Raw genomic sequence first — 21,670 nt, 5'->3', positions numbered from 1 at the left:
GCGGCTGCCCCATAGCGACCCGCGGCTGCCCCATAGCGACCCACGGCAGCCCCATAGCGAGCCGCGGCTGCCCCATAGCGACCCACGGCTGCCCCATAGCGACCCGCGGCTGCCCCATCGCGACCCGCGGCTGCCCCATCGCGACCCACGGCTGCCCCATCGCGACCCACGGCTGCTCCATAGCGAGCCGCAGCTGCCCCATAGCGAGCCGCGGCTGCCCCATAGCGAGCCGCGGCTGCCCCATATCCCATAGGGGAGCCCCATAGCGACCCGCAACCGCCCCATAGCGACCCACGGCTGCCCCATCGCGACCCACGGCTGCCCCATCGCGACCCACGGCTGCCCCATAGCGACCCGCGGCTGCCCCATAGCGACCCGCGGCTGCCCCATAGCGACCCACGGCAGCCCCATAGCGAGCCGCGGCTGCCCCATAGCGACCCACGGCTGCCCCATAGCGACCCGCGGCTGCCCCATCGCGACCCGCGGCTGCCCCATCGCGACCCACGGCTGCTCCATAGCGAGCCGCAGCTGCCCCATATCCCATAGGGGAGCCCCATAGCGACCCACGGCAGCCCCATAGCGAGCCGCGGCTGCCCCATAGCGACCCACGGCTGCCCCATAGCGACCCACGGCTGCCCCATAGCGACCCGCAGCTGCCCCATAGCGACCCGCGGCTGCCCCATAGCGACCCACGGCTGCCCCATAGCGAGCCGCGGCTGCCCCATAGCGACCCACGGCTGCCCCATCGCGACCCACGGCTGCCCCATCGCGACCCACGGCTGCTCCATAGCGAGCCGCAACTGCCCCATATCCCATAGGGGAGCCCCATAGCGACCCACGGCAGCCCCATAGCGAGCCGCGGCTGCCCCATCGCGACCCACGGCTGCCCCATCGCGACCCACGGCTGCTCCATAGCGAGCCGCAGCTGCCCCATAGCGAGCCGCGGCTGCCCCATAGCGACCCGCGGCTGCCCCATAGCGACCCACGGCTGCCCCATAGCGACCCACGGCTGCCCCATCGCGACCCACGGCTGCCCCATCGCGAGCCGCAGCTGCCCCATAGCGAGCCGCGGCTGCCCCATAGCGAGCCGCGGCTGCCCCATCGCGACCCACGGCTGCCCCATAGCGACCCACGGCTGCCCCATAGCGACCCGCGGCTGCCCCATAGCGACCCACGGCTGCCCCATAGCGAGCCGCGGCTGCCCCATAGCGACCCACGGCTGCCCCATCGCGACCCACGGCTGCCCCATCGCGACCCACGGCTGCTCCATAGCGAGCCGCAACTGCCCCATATCCCATAGGGGAGCCCCATAGCGACCCACGGCAGCCCCATAGCGAGCCGCGGCTGCCCCATCGCGACCCACGGCTGCTCCATAGCGAGCCGCAGCTGCCCCATAGCGAGCCGCGGCTGCCCCATAGCGAGCCGCGGCTGCCCCATATCCCATAGGGGAGCCCCATAGCGACCCGCAACCGCCCCATAGCGACCCACGGCTGCCCCATCGCGACCCACGGCTGCCCCATCGCGACCCACGGCTGCCCCATAGCGACCCGCGGCTGCCCCATAGCGACCCGCGGCTGCCCCATCGCGACCCACGGCTGCCCCATCGCGACCCACGGCTGCTCCATAGCGAGCCGCAGCTGCCCCATAGCGAGCCGCGGCTGCCCCATAGCGACCCGCGGCTGCCCCATCGCGACCCACGGCTGCCCCATCGCGACCCACGGCTGCTCCATAGCGAGCCGCAGCTGCCCCATATCCCATAGGGGAGCCCCATAGCGACCCACGGCAGCCCCATAGCGAGCCGCGGCTGCCCCATAGCGACCCACGGCTGCCCCATAGCGACCCGCGGCTGCCCCATAGCGACCCACGGCTGCCCCATAGCGACCCGCGGCTGCCCCATAGCGAGCCACGGCTGCCCCATAGCGACCCGCGGCTGCCCCATAGCCCATAGGGGAGCCCCATAGCGACCCGCAACTGCCCCATAGCGACCCACGGCTGCCCCATAGCGAGCCGCGGCTGCCCCATAGCGACCCACAGCTGCCCCATAGCGAGCTGCAACTGCCCCATAGCGAGCCGCGGCTGCCCCATAGCGAGCCGCAACCGCCCCATAGCGACCCGTGGCTGCCCCATAGCCCATAGGGGAGCCCCATAGCGACCCACGGCTGCCCCATAGCGACCCGCGGCTGCCCCATAGCGAGCCGCGGCTGCCCCATAGCGACCCGCAACTGCCCCATAGCCCATAGGGGAGCCCCATAGCAACCCACAACCGCCCCATAGCCCATAGGGGAGCCCCATAGCGAGCCGCAACCGCCCCATAGCGAGCCGCAGCTGCCCCATAGCGACCCACGGCTGCCCCATAGCGACCCGCGGCTGCCCCATAGCGAGCCGCGGCTGCCCCATAGCGACCCGCGGCTGCCCCATAGCGAGCCGCGGCTGCCCCATATCCCATAGGGGAGCCCCATAGCGACCCGCAACCGCCCCATAGCGACCCGCGGCTGCCCCATAGCGACCCACGGCTGCCCCATAGCGACCCACGGCTGCCCCATAGCCCCCATAGCCCCGGCATCTAGGGATGTGTGGGGCTGCCCCATAGTGACCCACAGCTGCCCCATAGCGAGCCGCGGCTGCCCCCCAAATCCCCCCATATCCCCCCCAAGACCCCCAGTTGCCATCCAGGACCCCCTCAGGACCCCCCAACTCCCCCCAGGACCCCCGAAATCCCCCCTAAGACCCCCAAATCGCCCCCAATTCCTCCCAAATCCCCCCCATATCCCCCCCAGAACCCCCCAAATCCCCCAAATGCCCCCCAGGACCCCCAAATCCCCCTCAAATCCCCCCCAGGACCCCCAAAATCCCCCCCATATCCCCTCCAGGACCCCCCAAATGCCCCCCAAATCCCCCCTAAGACCCCCCATTTCCCCTCATATCCCCCTCAGGACCCCCAAATCCCCTCCATTTCCCCCCAGGACCCCCAAATCCCCCCCCCGGACCCCCGTGATGCCCCCAGGACCCCCCAAATCCCCCCTAAGACCCCCAAATCCCCACGAATTCCCCCCCAATTCCCCCCAGAACCCCCCAAATCCCCCAAATCCCCCCCAGGACCCCCAAATCCCCCCCAACTCCCCCCCAACTCCCCCCAGGAGCCCCAATCCCCCCCAGGACCCCCCAGTTCCCCCCCATTTCCCCCCAATTCCCCCCAGGACCCCCCAAATCCCCCCAGGACCCCCAAATCCCCCTCAAATCCCCCCCAGGACCCCTCTAATCCCCCCTAAGACCCCCAAAATCCCCCCCCAATCCCCCCCAGGACCCCCAAATCCCCCTCAAATCCCCCCCAGGACCCCCCAATTCCTCCCTATTTCCCCCCATATCCCCCCAAATCCCCCCAAATCCCCCCCAATCCCCCCCCCGGACCCCGTACCCGCGGTGAGGATGTCGAAGTGCGTGCTCCTGTTGGCCACGTTGCCGGTGGGCTCAACGCCGGGACCCTGCGCCGAAACGCGGCTGGCGTCGCCCGCGGCCCGGCACACCGACACCTCGAACGGGCTCTTGGCAATGTGCTGCCCTGCAAACAGCACCACCACCTGCAAGGGCACCCAAAAGAGCAGAAATCACCCCAAAATTCAGCCACAGAGATGCATGGATGTGTGCTGCCCTGCAAACAGCACCACCACCTGCAAGGGCACCCAAAAGCAGCCAAAATCACCCCAAAATCACCCCAAAATACGACATGAAGGTGCATGGATGTGTGCTGCCCTGCAAACAGCACCACCACCTGCAAGGGCACCCAAAAGAACCGAAATCACCCCAAAATACACCATAGAGATGCATGGATGTGTGCTGCCCTGCAAACAGCACCACCACCTGCAAGGGCACCCAAAAGCAGCAGAAATCACCCCAAAATTCAGCCACAGAGATGCATGGATGTGTGCTGCCCTGCAAACAGCACCACCACCTGCAAGGGCACCCAAAAGAGCAGAAATCACCCCAAAATCACCCCAAAATATGACATGAAGGTGCACGGATCAGTGCTGCCCTGCAAACAGCACCACCACCTGCAAGGGCACCCAAAAGCAGCCAAAATCACCCCAAAATCACCCCAAAATACGACATGAAGGTGCATGGATGTGTGCTGCCCTGCAAACAGCACCACCACCTGCAAGGGCACCCAAAAGAACCGAAATCACCCCAAAATACACCATAGAGATGCATGGATGTGTGCTGCCCTGCAAACAGCACCACCACCTGCAAGGGCACCCAAAAGCAGCAGAAATCACCCCAAAATTAAGACACAGAGATGTATGGATGTGTGCTGCGCTGGAAACTGCAAAAAAAGCCTGAAAAAACACCCCAAAATCTACAGAAATCACCCCAAAATCACCCCAAAATTACACCACAGAGATGCATGGATGTGTGCTGCCCTGCAAACCCCACAAAAACCTGCAAACACACCCAAAATCTACAGAAATCACCCCAAAATCACCCCAAAATCTCCCAAATTCACCCCAAAATCACCCCAAAATACCCTATAGAGATGCATGGATGCGTGCTGCCCCGCAAACTGCAAAAAAAAACTGAATAATCACCCCAAAATCTACAGAAATCACCCCAAAATTACACCACAGAGATGCACGGCTCTGTGCTGCCCTGCAAACAGCACCACAACCTGCAAACGCACCCAAAATCAGCAGAAATCACCCCAAAATACCCCACAGGTGACACCTGCACCCCCAGCTGCCCCATAGCACCCCATAGCACCCCACATTACCCCATAGCACCCCACCCTGCCCCATAGCACCCCATACTGCCCCATAGCACCCCACATTACCCCACGCTGCCCCATAGCGCCCCACAGCCCCCCATAGCGCCCCCTGGCGGCCGACCTTGTGCACGCCGGTCACTTTGGGCACGTAGGAGACGCTGAACGTTCGGTTCTTGTCGTTGTTCGGCACAACCTTCGCCTGCGGGGGGGCGGCGGCTGTCAGACCCCCGGCCGGACCCCAAAACGCCGCCCCACAGCCGGCCCCATGGCCGGCCCCACAACTCCATGGCCAACCCCATGGCCAGCCCCATAACCAGCCCCATAACTCCATGGCTAGCCCCCCAATCGGCCCCCCAAGTCCCCCCAGCCCCCCAGCCGGCCCCCCAAGTCCTCCAGGCCCCCAGCCCCCCAGGCGGCCCCCCCAGCCCCCCAGCCCCACATCCGGCCCCCCCAGCCCACCAGGCGGCCCCCAAGGCCCCCCAGCCCCACATCCGGCCCCCCCAGCCCCCCAGGGTGCCCCCCAAGTCCCCGGCCCCCCAGGCCACCTCCTCGCGATGTCCGTCGGGGTCCTCGACGTAGACGGTGACGTCGCCCTGCCCGGCGCTGATGGTCTCCACGGTGAATTCTGCGCGCTGCTTCACCACGTTCCCCGTGGGCTCAATGCCTGCGGCAAACCAGCCCTGCAGCGCCCCATAGCCGCCCCATAGCCGCCCCACAGCTGCCCCATAGCCGCCCCACGGCCACCCCATAGCCGCCCCATAGCCGCCCCATGGCCGCCCCATGGCCACCCCATAGCTGCCCCATAGCCGCCCCATAGCCGCCCCACAGCTGCCCCATAGCCGCCCCACGGCCACCCCATAGCCGCCCCATAGCCGCCCCATGGCCACCCCATAGCTGCCCCATAGCCGCCCCATAGCCGCCCCATAGCCGCCCCATGGATATCCCATAGCTGCCCCATAGCCACACCATGGCCGCCCCATAGCTGCCCCATGGCCGCCCCATAACTGCCTCATAGCCGCCCCATAGCCGCCCCATAACTGCCCCATAGCCACCCCACGGTCGCCCCATAACTGCCCCATAGATATCCCATAGCTGCCCCATAGCCACCCCACGGCCACCCCATAACTGCCCCATAGATATCCCATAGCTGCCCCATAGCCGCCCCATGGCCACTCCATAACTGCCCCATAGATATCCCATAGCCACCCCACAGCCGCCCCATGGCTGCCCCATAGATATCCCACAGCTGCCCCATAGATATCCCATAGCTGCCCCACGGCTACCCCATAGCTGCCCAATGGCTGCCCCATGGCTGCCCCATAGATATCCCATAACTGCCCCATAGCTGCCCCATGGCCACCCCATAGCTGCCCCACAGCTGCCCCACGGCTGCCCCACAGATACCCCACAGCTGCCCCATGGCCACCCCACAGGAGGCCCCCCCTGCCCCATAGGAAAGATCTCTCAGCCCCATATCAGAGCTCTCTCAGCCCCACATGACGGCTCCCTGTGCCCCACATCAGGGCTCTCTGTGCCCCACATCAGGTCTCTCTCCACCCCACACCAGGTCTCTCTCTGCCCCACATCAGGGCTCTCTCCGCCCCACATCAGGTCTCTCTGTGCCCCACATCAGGTCTCCCTGTGCCCCACATCAGGTCTCTCTGTGCCCCACATCAGGTCTCCCTGTGCCCCACATCAGGTCTCTCTGTGCCCCACATCAGGTCTCCCTGTGCCCCACATCAGGGCTCTCTGTGCCCCACATCAGGTCTCTCTCCGCCCCACATCAGGTCTCTCTGTGCCCCACATCAGGTCTCCCTGTGCCCCACATCAGGTCTCTCCCTGCCCCACATCAGGTCTCCCTGTGCCCCACATCAGGTCTCTCCCTGCCCCACATCAGAGCTCTCTCAGCCCCACATGACGGCTCCCTCTGCCCCATATCAGGTCTCTCTCTGCCCCACATCAGGTCTCTCTCAGCCCCACATCAGGTCTCTCTCTGCCCCACATCAGGTCTCTCCCTGCCCCACATCAGGTCTCTCTGTGCCCCACATCAGGTCTCTCCCTGCCCCACATCAGAGCTCTCTCAGCCCCACATGACGGCTCCCTCTGCCCCACATCAGGTCTCTCTCTGCCCCACATCAGGTCTCTCTCAGCCCCATATCAGGTCTCTCTCCGCCCCACATGAGATCTCCCTCAGCCCCACATGACGGCTCCCTCCGCCCCATATCAGGTCTCTCTCAGCCCCATATCAGGTCTCTCTCAGCCCCATATCAGGGCTCTCTCAGCCCCACATCAGGTCTCTCTCTGCCCCACATCAGGTCTCTCTCTGCCCCACATCAGGGCTCTCTCTGCCCCATATCAGGTCTCCCTCCGCCCCACACGAGGGACCCCCGCCCTCACCAGGCCCGTAGGCGCGCGCCTTTTTGGGGTTGAGTTTGGGGCGCAGCGGGGCGCCGGGCTTCAGCTTGGCCTTGGGGAACTGCGAGAGGTACGTCATCACCGAGTGCTCGTCCACGTTGGGGTCCACGATCTCCTCGGGGGTGATCACCTGCGGGGGCACGGGGTCACGGGGGGGGTTTGGGGGGATTTGGGGGGGATATGGGGTCGTGGGAGGGGGTATGGGGTCCTGGATGGGGGGTTTGGGGTCCACGATCTCCTCAGGGGTGATCACCTGCGGGGGGCACGGGGTCACAGGGGGGGTTTGGGGAGATATGGGGTCGTGGGAGGGGGTATGGGGGGGATATGTGGGGGTATGGGGTCGTGGGTGGGGATATGAGGGGGATATGTGGGGGATATGGGGTCGTAGGGGGGGGTTTGGGGTCGTGGGGGGGATATGGAGGGGATATGGGGGGGATACGGGGTCGTGGGAGGGGGTATGGGGGGGATATGGGGGGGATATGGGGTCATGGGTGGGGGTATGGGGGGGATATGGGGGGGATATGGGGTCGTGGATGGGGGTATGGGGGGGATATGGGGGGGATACGGGGTCGTGGGAGGGGGTATGGGGGGGATATGGGGGGGATATGGGGTCGTGGGTGGGGGTATGGGGTCGTGGATGGGGGTTTGGGGTCCATGATCTCCTCGGGGGTGATCACCTGCGGGGGGCACGGGGTCGCAGGGGGGGTTTGGGGTCGTGGTGGGGGGGTTTGGGGTCATGGGGGGGATATGGGGGGGATATGGGGGGGATATGGGGGGGATATGGGGGGGATATGGGGTTGTGGGTGGGGATATGGGGTCATGGGGGGGGATATGGGGAGGATATGGGGAGGATATGGGGTCGTGGGTGGGGATATGGGGGAGTGGGTGGGGAGTTTGGGGTCATGGCTGGGGTTTGGGTTCATGGATCTCCCCTCCTATCTCCCCCCCATCTCCCCCCCACATCCCCCCATGTCCTCCCATCTCCCCCCCATGTCCCCCCCCATGTCCCCCGTCATCTCCCCCCCATCTTTCCCTCATCTCCCCCCACGTCCCCCCCATCTCCCCCCCATCTCATCTCTCCCCCATCTCCCCCATCTCCTCCCCCATCTCCCCCCCATCTCATCTCCCCATGTCTTCCCCCCCATCTCCCCCCCCATGTCCCCCGTCATCTCCCATCATCTTTCCCTCATCTCCCCCCCATCTCCCCCCATCTCATCTCCCCCCATCTTTCCCTCATCTCCTCCCCCATCTCCCCCCCATCTCATCCCCCCCCATCTCATCTCTCCCCCATCTCCCCCATGTCCCCTCCCATGTCTCCCCCCATCTCCCCCCCATCTCATCTCCCCCCCCATCTCACCCCCCCCATCTCCCCCCATCTCCCCCCATCTCCCCCCCCATGTCCCCCCCATCTCCCCCCCATCTCCTCCCCCATGTCCCCCCCATCTCGCCCCCCCCATCTCCCCCCCATCTCATCTCCCCATGCCTTCCCCCCCATCTCCCCCCCATCTCATCTCCCCCCATCTTTCCCTCATCTCCCCCCCATCTCATCCCCCCCATCCCCCCCCATCTCATCTCCCCCCCATCTCCCCTCCCCCCAAGTCCCCCCCATCCCCCCCCATCTCGCCCCCCGGCGCGGTACCTGCGGGATGCCGAGCCACTCGTCGGCCTGCTGCATGGCCTCGCGGGCGTTCTCCACGGCGCGCTCCGGGTCCCACGACTCCCAGTCGGGGCACAGCCCTGCGGCACGGCGGGACGGCGGCTCAGCTGCGCCGCAACGCTGCCGGGACTGCGCCGCAACGCTGCCGTAACGCTGCCATAACTGTGCCGTAACGCTGCCGCAACGCTGCCATAACTGTGCCGTAACGCTGCCGTAACGCTGCCATAACGCTGCCATAACTGTGCCGTAACGCTGCCGCAACGCTGCCATAACTGTGCCGTAACGCTGCCAGGACTGCGCCGCAACGCTGCCGTAACGCTGCCATAACTGTGCCGTAACACTGCCGCAACGCTGCCGTAACGCTGCCATAACTGCGCCGCAACGCTGCCATAACGCTGCCATAACTGTGCCGTAACGCTGCCGTAACGCTGCCATAACGCTGCCATAACGCTGCCATAACTGTGCCGTAACGCTGCCATAACGCTGCCATAACGCTGCCATAACGCTGCCATAACTGTGCCGTAACTGTGCCGTAACTGTGCCGTAACACTGCCGTAACGCTGCCGGGACTGCGCCATAACACTGCCGTAACGCTGCCATAACGCTGCCGGGACTGCGCCGCAACGCTGCCGTAACGCTGCCGTAACTGCGCCGCAACGCTGCCATAACGCTGCCATAACTGTGCCGTAACATTGCCATAACGCTGCCATAACGCTGCCGGAACTGTGCCATAACACTGCCATAACGCTGCCGGGACTGCGCCGCAACGCTGCCATAACGCTGCCATAACGCTGCCGGGACTGTGCCATAACACTGCCGTAACGCTGCCATAACTGTGCCGTAACACTGCCATAACGCTGCCATAACTGTGCCGTAACGCTGCCCTAATGCTGCCATAACTGTGCTGTAACACTGCCATAATGCTGCTGTTACACTGCCATAACACTGCCATAATGCTGCCATAATGCTGCCGTAACTGCGCCATAACAGTGCCGTAACACTGCCATAATGCTGCCATAATGCTGCTGGAACTGCACCGTAACACTGCCATAATGCTGCCATAATGCTGCCGTAACTGTGCCATAACAGTGCTGTAACACTGCCATAATGCTGCCGTAACTGTGCCACAACTGTGCCGTAACACTGCCATAACATTACCATAACTGCGCCACAACGCTGCCGTAACTGAGCCATAACACTGCCGTAACATTGCCATAACTGCGCCGTAACGCTGCCACAACTGTGCCATAATGCTGCCATAATACTGCCGTAACTGCGCCGTAACTGTGCCATAACAGTACCACAACACTGCCGTAACGCTGCCATAACTGTGCCATAACGGCACCAGAACTGCAAACATAGCAGCGCCATAACAGCACCAAAACTGCACCAAAACAGCGCCGTAACTGCACCATAACAGCGCCATAACTGCACCATAACAGCGCCATAACTGCACCATAACTGTGCCATAACAGCGCCATAACACCACCATAACAGCGCCAGAACTGCACTGTAACAGTGGCATAACTGCACTGTAAAAGCACCATAACTGCACCAAAACTGCACCAAAACAACAGCCATAACAGCACCATAACACCGCCATAACTGCACCATAATTGCACCATAACAGCACCATAACAGTGCCAAAAGTGCACCATAACACCACTATAACAGTGCCATGATTGCACTCTAAAAGCACCATAACTGCACCAAAACAGCACCAGAACAGCGCCGTAACTGCACCATAACTGCACCGTAACAGCGCCGTAACAGCGCCGTAACAGCGCCGTAACTGCACCAAAACAGTGCCATAACTGCACTGTAAAAGCACCAAAACTGCACCAAAACCGCACCATAACAGCACCGTAACTGCACCATAACTGCACCGTAACAGCGCCATAACAGCGCCATAACAGCGCCATAACAGCGCCATAACAGCGCCAAAACCACGCCATAGTTGCACTATGATAGCACTGCTGCTGCTCCAGTCATGGCTGAAGTTGGTGACAGGGAGCTGCGGCAGCCCCATAGACACCCCATAGCCACCCCATAACCCCACAGCCACCCCATAGCCACCCCATAACCACCCCATAACCCCCTACCAGGAGCACAGCTGTCCACCAGCAGGGCCCCCAGCATCTCATAACTCCCCATACACTCATAGATGCTCTATAACCCCATAACCTCCTGCTACTACATAATCTCCTGTAACCCTATAGCCACCCCATAACCCCATAACCGCCCCATAACAACCCCATAACCCCCTACCAGGAGCACAGCTGTCCACCAGGGCCCCCAGCGCCCTGCCGCTGCTCCAGTCGCGGCTGAAGTTGGTGACGGGGAGCTGCGGCAGGCGGTTCTGGATCCAGCCCAGCAGGCGCTGCTTTGGGGTCTGGCGCCGCGCCTCCTCCTCGTCCTCGTCCTCCCACACGGGCATGGAGATGGAGTAGTGCAGGATCAGCGTCCACACCAGGCCCAGGATCAGCTTCAGGTTGCCGTCCACGATGGCCTTGCTGTCTGTTATGGGGGCAGAGTCTCGGTTATAGGGTCACTGCGTCGCTTATGGGGCCACAGTACTGCTTATGGGGTCACAGCATCGCTTATGGGGTCACAGTGTCGCTTATGGGGTCAGCACAGCACCCACACCAGGCCCAGGATCAGCTTCAGGTTGCCGTCCACGATGGCCTTGCTGTCTGTTATGGGGTCAGAGCCTCGGTTATAGGGTCACTGCGTCGCTTATAGGGTCACAGCATCGCTTATGGGGTCACAGCATCGCTTATGGGGTCAGCACAGCACCCACACCAGGCCCAGGATCAGCTTCAGGTTGCCGTCCACGATGGCCTTGCTGTCTGTTATGGGGGCAGAGCCTCGGTTATAGGGTCACTGCGTCGCTTATAGGGTCACAGCATCGCTTATGGGGTCACAGCATCGCTTATGGGGTCAGCACAGCACCCACACCAGGCCCAGGATCAGCTTCAGGTTGCCGTCCACGATGGCCTTGCTGTCTGTTATGGGGTCAGAGCCTCGGTTATAGGGTCACTGCGTCGCTTATAGGGTCACAGCATCGCTTATGGGGTCACAGCATCGCTTATGGGGTCAGCACAGCACCCACACCAGGCCCAGGATCAGCTGCAGGTTGCCGTCCACGATGGCCTTGCTGTCTGTTGTGGGGTCACACTCTCGGTTATAGGGTCACTGCATCGCTTATGGGGTCACAGTATTGCTTATGGGGTCAGAGCATCACTTATAGGGTCAGCACAGCACCCACACCAGGCCCAGGATCAGCTTCAGGTTGCCGTCCACCATGGCCTTGCTGTCTGTTATGGGGTCAGACTCTCGGTTATAGGGTCACTGCGTCGCTTATGGGGCCATAGCGTCGCTTATGGGGACAGAGCATTGCTTATGGGGTCAGACAATCAGCCTTGGGGTCAGCACAGCACCCACACCAGGCCCAGGATCAGCTGCAGGTTGCCGTCCACGATGGCCTTGCTGTCTGTTATGGGGTCAGACTCTCGGTTATAGGGTCACTGCATCGCTTATGGGGTCACAGCATTGCTTATGGGGTCACAGCATCGCTTATGGGGTCAGACAATCAGCTATGGGATCAGCACAGCACCCACACCAGGCCCAGGATCAGCTGCAGGTTGCCGTCCACGATGGCCTTGCTGTCTGTTATGGGGGCAGAGTCTCGGTTATAGGGTCACTGCGTCGCTTATGGGGCCACAGTATTGCTTATGGGGTCAGAGCATCGCTTATGGGGACAGAGCGTCACTTATAGGGTCAGCACAGCACCCACACCAGGCCCAGGATCAGCTTCAGGTTGCCGTCCACGATGGCCTTGCTGTCTGTTATGGGGGCAGAGTCTCGGTTATAGGGTCACTGCATCGCTTATGGGGTCACAGCATCGCTTATGGGGTCACAGTGTCGCTTATGGGGTCAGCACAGCACCCACACCAGGACCAGGATCAGATGCAGGTTGCCGTCCACCATGGCCTTGCTGTCTGTTATGGGGGCAGAGCCTCGGTTATAGGGTCACTGCGTCCCTTATGGGGTCACAGCATCGCTTATGGGCACAGAGCACCGCTTATGGGGTCAGCACAGCACCCACACCAGGCCCAGGATCAGCTGCAGGTTGCCGTCCACGATGGCCTTGCTGTCTGTTATGGGGTCAGAGTCTCAGTTATAGGGCCACTGTGTCACTTAGGGAGTCAGACCACCACTTATGGGATCAGAAAGTCACTTATGGGATCAGACTGCCACTTATAGTGTCAGAGTGCCATTTATGGGGTCAGAGTGCCATTTACGGGGTCAGAGCATCACTTATGGGGTCAGAGCGTCACTTACGGGGTCGCAGCGCTGCTGTGGGGACAGGAATGGGGGGGCGGGACGGGAGGCGGCGCCGCGGTGGGACGGGATGCGATGGGATTGGACGAGATCGGACGGGGCGGCGCGGGATTGGACGGGACTGGACGGGACGGCGCGGGATTGGACGGGTTCGGATGGGACGGCGCGGGATTGGACGGGAACGGATGGGACGGCGCGGGATTGGACGAGACGTGCTCGGCCCCGCCCCTCCCCGCGCGCGCATTTTTTGGCCATATATGGACGGGTCGGACAGCGCCGGACACGCCCCCCCCCAAAAGCCCCCCCCCAAAAAGCCGCGCCCCATAGAAACCCCGTCGGGACCCCCGGCCCCATAGAACCGCTATAGGGACCCCCGGCCCCATAAGCGCCCCCATAAGAGCCCTGCACAAAGCCCCCAGCCCCATAGAAGCCCTATAGGGACCCCCGGCCCCATAGAAGCCCTATAGGGACCGTATGGCGACCCCCGGCCCCACAAGTGCCCCCATAGGAACGTCACAGAAAGCCCCATATAAGCCCTATAGGAACCCCAGGCCCCATAAAACCCCTATAGGGACCCCCAGCCCCACAAAACCCCTCTAGGGACCCCTGGCCCCATAAATGCCCCCATGCTAACACCACAGAGAGCCCCTGACCCTATAAAATCCCTACAGGGACCCCCGGCCCCATAAGCACCCCCTTAGGAACACCACAAAGAGCCCCCAGCCCCATAAATCCCCTATACAGCCCCATAAGTGCCTCCACAGAAACGTCACGGAGATCCCATAAAGACCCCAACCCCACAAATCCCCTATAGGCATCCCCAGCCCCACACACACCCCCCTATAGAAACCCCCGGCCCCACACATCCCCTATAGAGACCCCCAACCCCACAAATCTCCCTATAGGGACCCCCCCCACGCCACAGAGACCCCCAGCCCCACAAACCCCCCTATAGGAACACCCCACCCCAAAGACCCCCTATAGGAATCCCTCACCCCAAACATCCCCCTATAGGGACCCCCACCCCACGAACTCCCTTATAGAACCCCCCCCCCACCCCACAAACCCCCCTATAGGGACCCCCCCAAACCCAAATCCCCCTATAGGGACCCTCACCCCACAAACTCCGTTATAGGAACCCCTCACCCCAAACATCCCCCTATAGGGACCCCCACCCCACAAACCACCCTATAGGACCCCCCCCAACCCCAAACATCCCCCTATAGGGACCCCCACCCCACAAGCCCCCCTATAGGACACCCCCAAACCCAAATCCCCCTATAGGGACCCCCACCGCACAAACCCCCCTATAGGACCCCCCCCCCAACCCCAAATCCCCCTATATGGACCCCCCACCCCACAAACCCCCCTATAGGGACCCCCCCCACCCCCAAATCCCCCTATAGGGACCCCCACCCCACGAACTCCCTTATAGGAACCCCCCCCAACCCCAAATCCCCCTATAGGGACCCCCACCCCACAAACTCCCTTATAGGAACCCCCCCCCACCCCACAAACTCCCTTATAGGACCCCCCCCACCCCACAAACCACCCTATAGGGACCCCCACCCCACAAACCCCCCTATAGGGACCCCCCCAACCCCAAACCCCCCTATAGGGACCCCCGCCCCACAAACCCCCCCTATAGGACCTCCCCCAACCCCAAATCCCCTATAGGGACCCCCCCAACCCCAAACCCCCCTATAGGGACCCCCACCCCACAGCCCACCCCTCCCGGGCGGGGCAGAGCCGTTCTATGGGGTGGGGGGGGGGCGTCGTGCCCTTATCGCTCCGCCCCCCGCCCCGCCCCCCCCACATTCCTGGGCCGGGAGCGGCCCCCCCCCCCGGCTTTGGGGAGGGGGGGGCGGGGGTTGTCCCAAAATGGAGCACGTGAAGGGGGGGGGGGGTCCTCATCTACCCCGCCCAAGCCCCCCCCCCCAATTACGGGGGTCCTCATCTGCCCCCCCCCCACAATTATGGGAATCACCATCAGCCCCCCCCCCAATTACGGGGGTCTCCATCTGCCCCCCCCCACAATTATGGGAATCACCGTCTGCCCCCCCCCCCCCCAATTACGGGGGTCCCCATCTGCCCCCCCCCCCCCAATTATGGGAATCACCGTCAGCCCCCCCCCCCAAATTACAGGGATCATGTGCCCCCCCCCAATTAAGGGGGTCCCCATCTGCCCCCCAACCCCCCCCCCCCCCCAGCCCCTCCTACGGGGTCCCCCAGTGCCCCCCCCAATATATGGGGGTCCACATCTGCCCCTCCCTGCCCCCCACAGCCCCCCACGACCCCCACCACCTCCTCAGCCCCCACCTGAAGCCCCCCCCCAAGACCCCCGTTCTGACCCCTTCCACGCCCCCCAGCCCCCCCTCACTCACACACCCCAAAGCCCCCCCAAGACCCCCCGACGCCCCCCCGGGACCCCCCTTCTGACCCTCCCTCACTCAAAGCCCCTCGGGACCCCCCCAAAGCCCCCCAGGACCCCCCAAAACCTCCTAGGACCCCCCCAAAACCCCCCATTTCCCCTCAAAGCCCCCCAACCCCCCCCAAAGCCCCCGTTCCCCCCTATTCCCCCTCAAAGCCCCCCAGGACCCCCCCAAAGCCCCCCATTTCCCCTCAAAGCCCCCCAGGACCCCCCCAAAATCCCCCATTTCCCCTCAAAGCCCCCCAGGACCCCCCAAAGCCCCCAAGGACCCCTCAAAGCCCCCCAGGACCCCTCCCCAAAGCCCCCCATTTCCCCTCAAAGCCCCCCAGGACCCCCCCAAAATCCCCCATTTCCCCTCAAAGCCCCCCAGGACCCCTCAAAGCCCCCCATTCCCTCCCCAAAGCCCCCCCTTTCCCCCCAAAGGCCCCCCAAACCCCCCCATTTCCCCCCATTCCCCCCTATTCCCCCTCAAAGCCCCCCAGGACCCCTCCCCAAAGTCCCCCATTTCCCCTCAAAGCCCCCCAGGACCCCCCCCCAAACCCCCCCCTACCCTCCCCCCCCCCAGACCCACCGACGGACACCAGCTCCACGCTCTCCCTCTCCACGCCCCCCAAGACCCCCCCCTCAATGTCCCCCAGGACCCCCCCAAAGCCCCCCATCCCCCCCCCCCCCCCCCCCCCACCCAGGACCCCCTCCCCAATTCACGGACAGGCCCCAGCTCGATGCTTTCCCTCCCCTTGCCCCCCAACGCCCCCCCAACCCCCCCCAGGACCCCCGTTCTGACCCACTGCTGCCCACCAGCTCTACGCCCTGCCCATCCACGCCCCCCAAAGACCCCCAAGACCCCCCCCCTGTTTCCCCCCCCCCCCCGGGACCCACAGATGGACACCAACTCCACGCTCTCCATCCCCACGCCCCCCAAGCCCCCCCAAAGCCCCCCCAGGACCCCCCACCCACCATTCTGACCCACTGATGGGCCCCAACTCCACGCTCTTCCCTCCCCCACGCCCCCCAAGCCCCCCCAATACCCCCTCAAAGCCCCTTACGACCCCCCCACCCCCCCCAGGACCCCTATCCGGACGCTCTCCCTTTCCCCACACCCCAAGAACCCCCCCCCAAAGCCCCCCAAGACCCCTCCCCAACCCCCTGATGGACACCAGCCCTACGCTCTCCCCCTCCACACCCCCCAGGACCCCCCAGATATCGCCCAAAATCCTCCCTAAATTCCCCCCCCAAATGCCCCCCCGATCCTGATGAACTGACACCAGCTCAGCGATCTCCTTCCTCACGCCCCCCAAAGCCCCCCTCCGCGCCCCCCAAAGCCCCCCAGGACCCCCCATCCCCCCTCCCCAGACCCACAGACGGACACCGGCTCGACGCTCTCCCCCTCCACGCCCCCCCAAAGCCCCCCAGGACCCCCCCTCTCCCCCTCAGGACCCCCATTCCGACGTATAGATGGACACCAGCTCGGCGCTCTCCCCCTCCACGCCCCCCCAAGACCCCCGCAATACCCCCTCAAGGCATCTCAAGACCCCCCCATCCCCCCCAGGACCCCCATTCCGACCTATTGACGGACACCGGCTCGACGCTCTCCCCCTCCCCACCCCCCAAAGCCCCCCAGGACCTCCCCCCTCCCCCCCAAGACCCCCATTCCAACGTATTGACGGACACCAGCTCGACGCTCTCCCCCTCCACGACCCCCCAAGCCCCCCAGGACCCCCATTCCGACGTCCTGCTGGACACCAGCTCGACGCTCTCCCCCTCCTCGCCCCCCAAAGCCCCCCAAGACCCCCCCCAGGACCCCCATTCCGACGTACTGACGGACACCAGCTCGACACTCTCCCCCTCCCCACCCCCCAAAGCCCCCCCAGGACCCCCATTCCGACGTATCGATGGACACCAGCTCGACGCTCTCCCCCACCCCACCCCCTAAAGCCCCCCTCCCCCCCAGGACCCCCATTCCGACGTCCTGCTGGACACCAGTTCGATGCTCTCTCCCCCTCCCCGCCCCCCAAAGCCCCCCACGACCCCCCCAGGACCCCCATTCCGACGTATCGATGGACACCAGCTCGACGCTCTCCCCCTCCCCACCCCCCAAAGCCCCCCCAGGACCCCCATTCCGACGTCCTGCTGGACACCAGCTCGACGCTCACCCCCTCCCCGCCCCCCAGGACCCCCCCTCCCCGCGACTCACCGATGGAGACCAGCTTGATGTTCTCCCTCTCGAGGAACTCGAGGGCCACGGACACGTTCTCCAGCTGCATCTGCCGGAACGTGGGCCGGGCGTTGTACCTCCGGCCGAGTTTCTTCTGGCTCAACACCTCGAGCAGCGCGATGAGCCTCAGCCCGTCGCCCAGGTCGGTCTGCAGGTTGCCCACCCGTTTCTGCACGCACTTCAGGTGCTCGTTGCACCACCGCGTGAACGTGTTCTGTTGGATCCGTTTCCACGGAGCGTCGTCCGCCAGGTCCTTCTCGGTCGCCGGCATCTCGGCCTCGGGCTCGCGCGCCCGCCCCGCCGCGCTCATGGCGCCTGGAGGAGGGGGGAGAACGGGGAGAAAGGGGGGGGGGCGGGGGGTTAGGGGGGAGGCGGAGCCCCCTCCACCCCCACCCTCAGCCCCCTCACCACCCCCCCCCGTTATGGGGTGGGACGGCCCCGGAATGGACCCTCCCCCCATCCACCCCTCACCCTCCTTCCACTGAGCGGAGAGGGGAAGACAGAGAAGCAGAGCCCGGCGGGTGGGGACCCGTGGGGGGTCTCGGGGCAGCGCCCGGGGGTCCAATGGTGCGGCCCCAATCGGAGACCCCCCCCCCAAAATACTCCTATGGAGTCCCAATGGGGCGGCCGCAATCGGAGACCCCCCCCCCCAAAATACTCCTATGGAGTCCCAATGGGGCAGCCCCAATCAGAGACCACCCCCCAAAATACTCCTATGGAGTCCCAATGGTGCGACCCCAATCAGAGACCCCCCCCTCCCCAATCCCCCTATGGGGTTCTAACGGTGCAGCCCCAATCACAGACCCCCCTCAGTACCCCTATGGGGTCCCAATGGTGCGGCCCCAATCAGAGACCCCCCCCCAGTACCCCTATGGGGTTCTAACCGTGCAGCCCCAATCGGAGACCTCCCCCCCCCAATCCCCCTATGGGGTCCCAATGGTGCGGCCCCAATCAGAGACCCCCCCCCCAGTACCCCTATGGGGTTCTAACGGTGCAGCTCCAATCAGAGACCCCCCCCCAAAAGCCCTATGGGGTTCTAACGGTGCAGCCCCAATTGGAGACCCCCCCAGTACCCCTATGGGGTCCCAATGGTGCGACCCCAATCAGAGACCCGCCCCCCCCCCAGTACCCCTATGGTGCGGCCCCAATCAGAACCCCCCCCCCAATACCCCTATGGGGTCCAATGGTGCGACCCCAATCACAGACCCCCCCCCAATACCCCTACGGGGTCCCAACGGCGCACCCCAATTGGGGACCCCTCCACATCCACCCCCCCTTGTGTGATGGGACGGCCCCGGAATGGACCCTCCCCCCTCTCCCCCCCCTTCCTCTGCCCGGAGAGAGACCGGCCCCCGGTGGGGACCCTATAGGGGGTCTCAGGGTGGCCCCAATTGGGGACCCCCCCCTCCAGGACCGCAATGGGTTCCCTGCAGCCCCAATTGGGGATCCCCCCCCCCAGGACCCCTATGAGGGGTCTCTATAAGGTTCTAATGGCACAACCCCCGTAGGGACCCCCTACCCACTACCCCTATGGGGCTTTAACGGCGCAGCCCCAATTGGAGACCCCCCCTCGCCCCCCCCCAAGGAGCGCTATGGGATCCCAATGGGGCGGTCCCAATCAGAGACCCCCTCCCCAATACCCCTAAGGGGTCCCAACGGCGCAGCCCCAATTGAGGACCCCTCCACTCCCATCCCCCCCCCCTCCCTCGTGGGGCGGGATGGCCCCGGAATGGACCCTCCGCCCCCCCCCCCCCCCCCCTTCCCCTCTTTCCACTGCCCGGAGAGAGCCCGGCCCGGGTGGGGACCCTTGGGGGGGGTCCCAATGGTGCGGCTCCAATAGGGGTCCCTCCCCCGTACCACTATGGGCCCCCAATCGGAGAACCCCCCCCCCCCTAATACCCCTATGGGGTTCTAACGGTGCAGCCTCAATCGGAGACCCCCCCCCCCCCAATACCCATATGGGGTTCTAACGGTGCAGCCTCAATCGGAGACCCCCCCCCCCCCCAATACCCATATGGGGTTCTAACGGTGCAGCCTCAATCGGAGACCCCCCCCCCTCCCCAATACACCTAGGGGGTTCTAACGGTGCAGCCTCAATCGGAGACCCCCCCCCCCCAATATCCATATGGGGTTCTAACGGTGCAGCCTCAATCGGAGACCCCCCCCCCCCCCCAATACCCATATGGGGTTCTAACGGTGCAGCCTCAATCGGAGACCCCCCCCCCTCCCCAATACACCTAGGGGGTTCTAACGGTGCAGCCCCAATTGGAACCTCCCCCCCCCGTGGGGTCCTAACGGCGCAGCCCCAATCGGAGACCCCACCCAACACCCCTATGGGGCCCCACTGGTGCAGCCGCAGTCCCCCCACGGTCCGAACCGCGGACGCCCCCCTCCCCAATAAGGCTCAGACGGCACAGCCCACCACCCCTACGGGGGTCCCTCGGGCAAACCCCAACCTGGGAGCCCCCCACACCGTGGCCGGCTGTGCAGCCCTACTCCCCCTCTAGGGGGGGGTCTCAGCGCCACCCCAAGGGCTGCTCTCGCCGCATTCCATCCCCAAAGCCCCCCGACTCACGCCCACCCCCCTCCACGTGTATATACGCCCCATCCGGGCACTTCGCCAGGCCCCGCCCCCCTCGGTGACGTCGCGCCGCGCTGACGTCACGCCCTCCATCCGGGCATTCCTCCAGGCCCCGCCCCCCTTTCGCGCCGCGCTGACGTCACGACGCACGGACGTCGCGCCACGCCCTCGCGCCACGCCCGGGTCCTCGCGCTGAGGCGGGAGCGGCGCCGCGCCGAACGGTGAGGGGGGGGGAGGCGGTTCTCCTCATAAAAACCCCCAAAGACCCCCAAAAATGGGGACCCCAGCCCCAAACCCCGCACATCGGGGTCCCCCCCTCTATTTCGTCGGGGGTTCTCCTCATAAAAACCCCTCAAAAGACCCCCAACACACCCCCGAATTGGGGACCCCCCCCAAATCCCGCACACTGGGGTCCCCCATCAGGGGGGGATTCTCCTCATAAAAAACCCCCAAGCCCCCCCAAATTTAGGGTTATCCCCCCCAAAGACCCCACACTTTCAAGTCCCTCAGCCCCATTTGGGGGGGGTTCACCTCATAGAACCCCCCAAAACCCCCAGAGACCCCCAAAAACGGCCCCCCCCCAAAACCCCACACATTGGGGTCCCGCCTTATTATGGGGGGAGTTTCTCCTCATAAACCCCCCCCCAAAAGACCCCCCCAAAACTGGGGATCCCCCCCCAAAGCCCACACGTTTGGGTCCTCCAACCCCATTTAGGGGGGGTTCTCCTCACCAAACCCCAAAATCGGCCCCCAAAGACCCCCAGAAATGGGGACCTCAGCCCCAAAGCCCCACATTGGGGTCCCTCAGCCCCATTTAGGGGGGGGTTCTCCACACAAAACCCCACATTGGGGTCCCTCCCCCTATTTTGGGGGGGGGTTCTCCACATAAAACCCCAAAATCGACCCCCAAAGACCCCCAGAAATGGGGACCTCAGCCCCAAACCCCCACATTGGGGTCCCTCCCCCTATTTTGGGGGGGGGGTTCTCCACACAAAACCCCAAAATCTACCTCAAAAGTGCCCCAAAGACCCCCAAATATGGGACCCCCCCCCCAAAACCCCACACATTGGGGTCTCTCACCCTATTTGGGGGGGGGTTTCTCCACACAGAACCCCCAAAATCGACGCCCAAAGACCCCCAAAAATGGGATCCCCCCCCCCACAAACCCCCCCATGGGGGCCCCTCAGCTCCATTTGGGGGGGGTTCTCCACACAAAACCCCAAAATCGACCCCAGAAGTCCTCCAAAGACCCCCAGAAATGGGGACCCCAC

At 64.3% G+C, this 21,670-nt stretch overlaps 1 protein-coding gene across 4 annotated transcripts in view; it reads right to left on the bottom strand.

Moving 5' to 3' along the window:
• The window catches only part of FLNA (filamin A), a 94,723-nt gene that overhangs the window by 71,941 nt on the left and 1,112 nt on the right, over positions 1-21,670 (bottom strand). For 3 of the 4 annotated variants that reach the window (XM_090126618.1, XM_090126619.1, XM_090126621.1), the window contains exons 2-8: positions 17,798-18,133; positions 11,097-11,345; positions 8,811-8,908; positions 7,154-7,301; positions 5,302-5,420; positions 4,878-4,955; positions 3,416-3,578 (exon numbers count right to left, since the gene is read on the bottom strand). In XM_090126618.1, the coding sequence (XP_089982744.1) occupies positions 3,416-3,578; positions 4,878-4,955; positions 5,302-5,420; positions 7,154-7,301; positions 8,811-8,908; positions 11,097-11,345; positions 17,798-18,128 (1,186 nt within the window). In that variant the 5' untranslated portion in view covers positions 18,129-18,133. Of the gene's footprint in view, positions 1-3,415; positions 3,579-4,877; positions 4,956-5,301; positions 5,421-7,153; positions 7,302-8,810; positions 8,909-10,930; positions 11,049-11,096; positions 11,346-17,797; positions 18,134-21,670 lie in introns of those variants that run through there. The other variant, XM_090126620.1, reaches the window with a different exon arrangement.

Source organism: Phasianus colchicus, chromosome 29 (assembly GCF_987193195.1).
Source record: "Phasianus colchicus chromosome 29, bPhaCol1.hap1.1, whole genome shotgun sequence".
Lineage (NCBI taxonomy): Eukaryota > Metazoa > Chordata > Aves > Galliformes > Phasianidae > Phasianus > Phasianus colchicus.
The sequence above is the reverse complement of the archived record's forward strand: the minus strand, read 5'-3'. Positions and strand labels throughout refer to the sequence as shown.